Below are 8,210 nucleotides of genomic sequence, written 5' to 3'. Positions count from 1 at the left end.
TAGATAGAATAATAATAATAATTTCTATCTAGAATCTTATTATATCTAATAACTTTATAGTAATCTTAATCTATAAATCTTTTATAAAAGCTTTATAAGCCTTATAATATAGCAAAAGAATATTATTAATATAGAAAAGTATTAGAACTTTCTTATCTTTATTAAAGAAGAAGCAGAGTTCTTCTTTTAATAAGATAAAGCCTAATAATTAGAGTGTTTCTAAGAACTTCTTATACTATAGAAGTAGTAAGTCTCTTATACTATAAAGTGCTTAATTAAGCTTAATATATATTCTAGGTTTCTTAAAACTATTAGAAAGCTTATATAGTATAGAGTTCTTCTTTATAATTATTATATTAAGAAATACTCTTATTATATTATTTTATATAACTTCTAGATTAAAGTAAGTAGCTATAGCTATTACTACTTAAAATAATCTTACTACTAAGGTAGCAGCATAGGTTAAATTAAGTAAGTTTTTTTCTTAAAGATCTTCTTATATAACTATATATACTTTGCACTTAAGCAGCATACTATCTTAATTAAACTTATAAGTCTAAACTTACTTTAATAGGATTAGTTAAATTATTGCTTTGCTTATTAGCTAAATTATTTAGATATCTTTCTTATAAAGCTATTTAATCTCTTATCTTATTATAGCTTTAAACTATATCTTATATTTATATTAGAGAAATTATTTCTAAGTCTTAGGTAGGTCTAGAAGCTTATTTTAGTATAGTTAGGTTAACTTTAGTATTTAATTAGTTAGAGTAGCTGCTATAATTACAGCATTTATAAATTTATAACTCTTTTAATTATCTTACGCTCTTCTTACGCCTAGTAAGAAGATATTCTAAAAGTTAGCTTATAAACTATTATTATTATCTAGATTAGTAATTAGTATATATACTCTAGTATCTATACTTTCTATCTAGTTATCTTAATTACTATCTCTCTTTCTTCTATGCAAAGATAAGTAGGTACTTATCTCTTAATTATTTTTTAGTACTTTATCTTATTATCTTTAGCTTATTCTCTAAGTGCGTAGAGTTTATAGCTCTATTATATCTAGATTAGAAGAAGTTATTTACTATAATTGCTAGCATGCTTAAATAAGTAACTTATCTGCTTTATCTAGAGTATTTAAGTTAAGTTCTCTAGATTAAGTAGCAGAGTAGATAATACGCTATAGTATTACTCTTTATAATCTAATCTAATTACTAGAGTAAGATAGGCTAGCTCTACTAGCTAGATATATCTGCTATTAGCTATCTCTTTCTATACTTTAAGCATTAAGCTTTAAGTTTCTCTTTATATTATCTAGCTTAGGTATAGATTCTAGAGTTATAAGCTAATTTTAATCTTTTAGAGATTCTGCGTAAATTCTTAGTTAATTGCTAGCTAGTCTTTATAAGCTTAAAGAGTAACTATAGAAGAAAGTTTTATCTAGTCTATTTAGTCTATTTAGACTAATATCGTTAGAATAATTTAAGAAGTTTAAGAGAAATAAGAGTAGTAGAATAATTTAATTTAAGTACTTAGTAAATATAAGATATATAGGAAAGAATTAACTCTATAATCCTATAGCACTAAGCTTATAACTATTATAGCTAAGTAAACTTAAGAAAAAAGATTATATTAATTACTGCTCTTCTAATATATTAGAAGAGCTAGCTTAAATATATAAATAGATTATAGAGAAACGTTAGTCTACTTCCTAAGCTTAGTTAGCTTAGTTACGTAGATCAGTACTTCACTATTCTCATGTATTAATACTGCGACATCATAGAATTGCTTCCAGAGCATAGCCGCGATCTTTTGTCTGCTAGTTAATTGCAAGGCATTTCGCAAGCGAGTATTTCTTCCATGTAACCTAGATATCTATCTTTCTTCCTGCTTCGTGAACACAATATCGCCTTCAATAACTAAACGGCCATCTTGAAAGTCTTACCAGCCGTTCTCATATGATAAAAGTGTTTGTGCATTGTATTTGTAAAGCTATGCCGGATAGCTGTAAAGCAGCCTGGCGTGGAATGCAGCTTAGCGCTTCTCGCTTAATTCCGTTAGCGTTCACTTGCGAAAAGCCGAGGGCTTAACCCAGCACCTTTTTGCAACGCCGTCGCCACGTGAGTAGTCTATCGCATGCCACTACGCTCTATCCCAAATTTTCTCTTTACACATCAGAATCTCACAGCAGTCATGGCCGACCAAACCGAACCCAGCAGCACATCTGAACGCACAAACACCACATCGCCAGAGGCTTCCTCATCCTCATCAACATCACCCACATCTCAATGCGCCCAGTGCGCCAAATCACCGGACACCCTTAAGCAATGTCTCAAGTGTCACAGCGTAGCCTACTGCGGAAAAGATTGCCAAAAAGCTCATTTCAAAATGCATAAGAAGGTTTGTGCGAGTCTCGCGCAAGAGTATGTGAAGGCAAATGAGCCGAAGATGGCGAGTCGATCGACGGCTGGCGCAAAGGCGGGCGGTAGGGAAAGAGGTTTGCAGAAGTGGCAGGTAAGTCATGTGCTACAAGAAATGGGAAGATGTGGTTGAGCTAATTTCTGCGAAGTTCGATACTTGAGGGACAGGACAGGACATGAAGATCAATTTAGCAGGTCGTGAAGGAAATCGGGGTTACCTGATCAGGTTGTGGGGAGATATACAAGTAATCCAGGAACACAGCTGATTGTGTGAACATCACGAGCGAGACTGATAGGGCACGCTGAGCTTGCGGATACGGGGCCGCCAGTCACGCATGTACACCGGGAAATTCAGGAATTCAGGATCCGATGAGGTCCGATCTAAGCAACAAATGAAATCGACAGCGACACTTTTCATTCTCCGGCACACAAGCTATTCACATCACAGTAATTAGACAAAATTGCTTCACAGCAATCTTCTGATGATATATCTTGGTTCGGAGCTGAAAGGCAGGCTCAACCCTGGTTTGTTGCTACGACCTTAAGAGGAGCAATTCTTTGAAACATAAACAATACGAGCAAAAGTACAAGTAACAGTTCTCGTCACTCCATTGCAAGTGATAAAAGTATTACCCGAACTATTCCCGTGCTTAAACCGGCCGTTAGAGGTATTCACGAAGACCGCTGGCACGTGCTCACTACCGCAAAGTAGGGTCTACGCTCCGCAGCCTATTTGCTCCGCACTCTCCACAAAGAATTGTTGGCCAGCCCACTCTATTACTGCCTTCTCATATCAACCCCGTACAATCACATTTCGCTCAACATCCGCCATGTCGACCCAGCAGTCCCCAAACGACGCCGGGCAATCACCAAGCTCCAGCAAGACCGAAGAGAACATAGCGGGAAATCCTGAAAGAAACAGGACCCTATTCCCACGTGTGTCGCCAGCGCCTTATGACCACGAGGCTGATGCGGCTGCGGTTGCGCAGATGCTCGCCAATCGGCCTTCGTTTCAGCCAGAACCTGATCGCTCGAAAGACACTCCCACTGCGTTGTTCTCTGATCGCCAGCGCTGGGACCCTAGGAGAACGATTCGGCATAACGATCCCCCCATGATTGATGACTTTGCGTACCGACTTAGTGAAGCCGCTGCCCGCGCCGCCAACAAAGGCGCATCAGTGCGGCGCGCAGGCTGGCGAAACGATCTGGACAAGCCGGCGGGCAGCGCATTCTTGAAACCCTTTTCCGAGCTTCCTGTGAAAACCCAGGAGAGTATCAAGGCCCGTAGAGATGATATGACGGACGGGGAGGGAGAGGAGCCGCCTCTCACTATGGTCAATAGAGAGACCAGCGTTGGAGAGGACGACGGTCGTATTGTACCGGGACGTGATGCGCCTATGCTACAGACCACTGGCACCCATGAGTCCACGAACGAGCATGCCGAATTTCATGTCCCATCTTCAAAACCAGACCGCTGGCTTTCGGCGATGGCTGATGGAAGGCTCCAGCCTCCCGGCCCCAATATCTACCCACATACCTTGCTCAACAACAATATCACCAGCTCAGGCACCCCCATACCCTAAGCGCGCAATGCGCTTCCCGCACCATGGCGACAGACTTCCGGCAAGATTCGCCCGTATCCCTCCTCCCGGACCCTTTGACAAGCTTCATGGCAGCACGGAAGTCAACGTTCCACTGCCCGTTCACATGTCTGCTCAAGAGGTCTGCGAACTCGTCAATCAGAAGGTGGATAGTCTGCGTGTGGACATGAACAACCGGTTCAATCGTGAGCGTGAGCTTACCGACCTGCGTATCGCGGAGATTAAGCAGGATGATAGCAAGGCCATGGGGTTGGAGATTAAGTTAAAGATGAGCGAGGACGAGAAGGAGGAGTATAAGAAGGAGATTTGGAGGTTGCAGGAGAGGATCGGACAGTTGGAGGGGAAGGAGTAGGACCTGAGCAGGTCGTAGGAAGGGCGGGAAGAGTGAGATGATTATAGAGCGATGAAGGTGATGGAGCTGAGGTTGACTGTAATCACCAGGCTGCCTAATAGTATCGGGCACCTGAAGACGTTGAATGAATTGCATGACATGAGACTTACTTTTCGTTGATGTTAATGACGTTCGTGGTAGATGACCTTGAAGTAGTGTCGCAGTGCAAAGTCGCATTGGGTACATGATGTGATACTTATTAGTTTGTTGCATGAGGGTTTAAACTGACTCGCGCTCCATACGTTAGCTCATGTCTGTTCGACTCATGCTCAAGTATGATCGACTTCAGACTATTAGAAGACGTTCATGCAAGCCTACTCCGATATTATGAGTGAAGTCCGCAACTGTAAACGCCACGCCACACCGCATTACCCATATATACCGATCCCGTAGAAACTCCACCGCTATTGACGCCCGTGTGATCATCGCGCAGGAACAAAGCTTCTCGTAATTACTTCTTCCTCTCAAGCACTACGCCCGCCGCCTTCCTCAGCATTTCGCGATCGTCCTCGGTCATGTGATCCACTTTCTCAACGAGCAGCTTCTTCAGGAACATGTTCTCCTTCTTGAGGCCTTCATTCTCCTTCTCCAGCTTCTTGGTGCGATCCTGCATCTCGCGCGTCGTTTCCATCAGCTGCTGCTCACGCTGCTTTTTTTTCTGGCGGAAGCGAGCGGAAGCGGCCTGGTTGCGCTTGCGCTTGTCTTCGTCTGCCTCGACAATGATGGTGTCGGTCGAAAACTGCGCATCAGGACTAGTGGCTGAAGACGTGGAGGTGGCGTTGCTGTCGGGATATGGCGTGCGATATGCATTCATGTTGTAGTTTGGGGCGATGGGCGAGAAGCCATTCAGGTCATCCAGCAGAGACGGCTCGTGCTCATAGTGGTGCGGGACTGGGTGTGCAGCCATGGTTGGCAAGGTGTATTGCAGGCCTTGGAGGAGGTGTCAGTACCATATCAGGTGCTGAGATGAGGAAATCGTCCGGGAAGAGGAGTTTTGGGTAGTTCCGTCGATCAGTGATCTGGAAAGACATGGTTTTGCAGCTGCATAGCCACCTGCTGGAAGGAGATGTGCGTGTGTTGGGGGTTGCAGTGGTCGGATCACGTGCAGGGGCAGCTGCGTAATGGTGTTCGCTTCCGAGCACGCCATCGGCGGGAATTTGACGACATACAGAACCAGCGACCCAGCGTTGCGGGAATTGCAACCGCGAGCAGGGAATGGAGAGTACAAGAGGAACGAGACGCGCAGCGCGGAGAGACAGCGTGGAGAAGTGGTGTGGGATGGATATTTGGGAGAATTAAATAGAGCAATGCGCTTACCTGAGAGGGATGCGCCGCTGCTGTGGTGCGACGCATACGCATACTCGCCGTGCGCATAGCCATCCTGCGGTGAGGACAGAGGAGGAGGCAGGGCTCGGTAGTCGTCTTCGTGTTCGTGATAGAGTTGTGCGGCATCAAGTGGTTCGTACGTGTCACGTCCAGACAAACTAGCCATGGTCAACTTGGTGCGACAACTGACAGGACGACGTCACCGCGCCTTACCTCCCATTCGCAGACACGCCGATGAAGGTCGGCGGACCAAATGCTTGCTGACGATGAAACTCCGACATTTTCTCTCTCCATCGGCAACATGCGTTCGGCTCGTCGTCGAGGCTTCCGAGTCGTTGGGTTTGCAATTCGTTGACGGGTGTTGGTGTTGAATCCGTGGTGAAGCTGGGAACCGGTGTTCTGGGGGATTGATGACCGACGTACTGCGCGCATGAGCGATAACGTGCTGCCCTATAAGAACTCCCACAATGCAGACTCCACGCACACCCGCGCGAAAACTTCTATTGCCAGCGCTCAGGTTGGCGATCGTGAAAGATTGCGCCATATTGTCTGTGTCCGAGGTGTGGACCTCCACGCTTTTACATAACTCGTGGACCCCTGCACAGCCTGGAACAGCCACTGCACTCTTCTAGAACTCCTCATAAGCCTCTGGTCGCGTGCTCAAAACCATCTGTCCATTCGTTATGGACCAGCACATGCGTGGAGCAAACAGGAGTTTCTTGGGGTTGTGGTCAACATCCCGTGCCGCTTCCCGAAGCCGACTGAGCATCTCCGCTCTCTTCCTGTCTTACCTCCTCAACCAATCGCTGGCGGCGAATTGACCGGCCGCCCAGGATACTTGTTGCAAACAAACCGAGTGCAGTTTCTGTGAAGTCTCATTGTCTGTGAGACACTGTGAGGCATCTGTTTCCACGATGCAGGCCAGATTGCACCATGTGCGTCGACCTAAGAGACATTGTGCGTGCTCGATGCACATACCTAGGCTTCTTTAAATCGTTTCCAGAAAAGCTCCCAGAGAAACCAGAAATCATATATCTCTTCAGTCATCAGCAGACTTTTCCAGACGATGCCTGCTACAAACCACTACACAGCTCTTGGACTGGTGCCATCGGCTGCTCCGGAAGTGATTCGCGCAGCATACAAAGCGCTAGCTCTGATATGCCATCCAGGCAAGACCATGCATCTTGCAGCTAGAGAGCGGGCCTCTCGCGCTGCGGCGTTTAATGAAGTGCAGGTTGCATACGATGTATTGGGCAACCCTGCCATGAAGGCAGCATATGACGCTCAATTATCGCCTCAGGCGAGTAGGATCGCGAAAGCCTCGGCTGCGTCAGATGCTTCTTCATCTCCCAGCCGTAGATCGACTGTGAAGCTGACAACTCCAGAGGAGAAGACGGCCCTGCGAGCTAAGGCGCGCCAATCACTCGAGGAACTCCTACAGAAACGACAGAAGCGCGATGCGCAAGAATCGGAATTAGATGTTGTTGGACTCAGGGATCTGGCCCAGACTTGGACGCAGCTTGCTGAAGAGAACAGTTTCGATCCAGCCATGCGTGCTCATTGCGCGATCCGCATCCACGAGTACGAGCAGAAGATTGCGCAGCGCGAGCGTGAGCACGAAGAATGGCTATCGAATATGTCGACTGCAAAGCAGGGAACATACACGCCTGCTTCCGCCTCGCCCGAACGGCGCTCCACACCGAATGCGCCGAAGAAGCCAACTCTTTGGCGCACTACAACATCGGCTCAGTCTTCGCCTGCCACTCCTTCACGGGCCGCAAAGCCCACACAGCGAGCTGAAGAGCGGAAGTGTATCGATGATGAGTGCAAAGCAGCTGAAACCGCACGTTCGGAAGCTCGTCTTGTTGAAAAGGCCAAACGTGAGGCTGCGAAGCAAGCCCTCTTGGACCAGAAGGCCGCTGCCATCCGTGTCGAAAAGGAGAAGCTGCAAGCTCGCATTGATCTTCAAGCCCGGACTGCAGCCGAGCGCATTGCGAAAGTTCGTGCCAAAGCTGGCGCGGCGCCTCTAGGCACTGTTGGTGCCGTTGTAGATGATCCAGCCACCGCCGGTCCTCCGACTCCTCCATCTGTCGCGGGCCACACAAAGCATCCGTTTGTTCCAGTCCAGGTGAAGAAGGTTTGCGACAACTGCGATGCTGAGCACGCCACCTTTCGCGACTGGCGGGCGTGCAATGCACATGTCGCACCGGTAGGCGATGTTGTTGACGGATAATTTCTCCGAGCGACACAGTATGCTTTAGTGTAATTAAGGCCTGTCCGATGTCCTGTCGTGTCTATCGGTCATTGTCAGACATACCGCACTGCCGAATCAAATTAGACCAATTGCAATATTACTTCGATACTCCTTCCTACTTGAACAGCTCAAATCGTGTGATAACCCCGTAAAACTTTCAAATGAATCATGCGCCCCATCTGACGTGCATATCTGCAGATAAATGTGGATCT

At 46.4% G+C, this 8,210-nt stretch overlaps 5 protein-coding genes across 5 annotated transcripts; 3 read left to right on the top strand and 2 right to left on the bottom strand.

Annotated features, from left to right (window-relative positions):
• Positions 1-2,199: 2,199 nt before the first annotated feature.
• SNOG_16490 (hypothetical protein) lies at positions 2,200-2,692 on the top strand (the record flags this gene model as incomplete). The annotated part of the gene is made up of 2 exons (XM_001806551.1): positions 2,200-2,520; positions 2,681-2,692. The coding sequence occupies 2 exons, from the start codon at positions 2,200-2,202 to the stop codon at positions 2,690-2,692; spliced, it is 333 nt and encodes a 110-aa protein (XP_001806603.1).
• Positions 2,693-3,256: 564 nt separating this feature from the next.
• Positions 3,257-4,379, top strand: SNOG_16489 (hypothetical protein; the record flags this gene model as incomplete). Its single annotated transcript, XM_001806550.1, has 2 exons — positions 3,257-3,877; positions 3,993-4,379. The coding sequence occupies 2 exons, from the start codon at positions 3,257-3,259 to the stop codon at positions 4,377-4,379; spliced, it is 1,008 nt and encodes a 335-aa protein (XP_001806602.1).
• Positions 4,380-4,420: 41 nt separating this feature from the next.
• On the bottom strand, positions 4,421-4,604 carry SNOG_16488 (hypothetical protein; the record flags this gene model as incomplete). The annotated part of the gene is made up of 2 exons (XM_001806549.1): positions 4,421-4,473; positions 4,529-4,604. The coding sequence occupies 2 exons, from the start codon at positions 4,602-4,604 to the stop codon at positions 4,421-4,423; spliced, it is 129 nt and encodes a 42-aa protein (XP_001806601.1).
• A 265-nt stretch (positions 4,605-4,869) lies between these two features.
• SNOG_16487 (hypothetical protein) lies at positions 4,870-5,910 on the bottom strand (the record flags this gene model as incomplete). Its single annotated transcript, XM_001806548.1, has 2 exons — positions 4,870-5,348; positions 5,736-5,910. The coding sequence occupies 2 exons, from the start codon at positions 5,908-5,910 to the stop codon at positions 4,870-4,872; spliced, it is 654 nt and encodes a 217-aa protein (XP_001806600.1).
• A 900-nt stretch (positions 5,911-6,810) lies between these two features.
• SNOG_16485 (hypothetical protein) lies at positions 6,811-7,977 on the top strand (the record flags this gene model as incomplete). The annotated part of the gene is made up of 1 exon (XM_001806547.1): positions 6,811-7,977. The coding sequence occupies one exon, from the start codon at positions 6,811-6,813 to the stop codon at positions 7,975-7,977; it is 1,167 nt and encodes a 388-aa protein (XP_001806599.1).
• Positions 7,978-8,210: the final 233 nt, after the last annotated feature.

Source organism: Parastagonospora nodorum (genome assembly GCF_000146915.1).
Source record: "Parastagonospora nodorum SN15 chromosome Unknown scaffold_48, whole genome shotgun sequence".
Taxonomy (NCBI): domain Eukaryota; kingdom Fungi; phylum Ascomycota; class Dothideomycetes; order Pleosporales; family Phaeosphaeriaceae; genus Parastagonospora; species Parastagonospora nodorum.
This window is presented reverse-complemented; position numbering and strand designations above follow the sequence as displayed.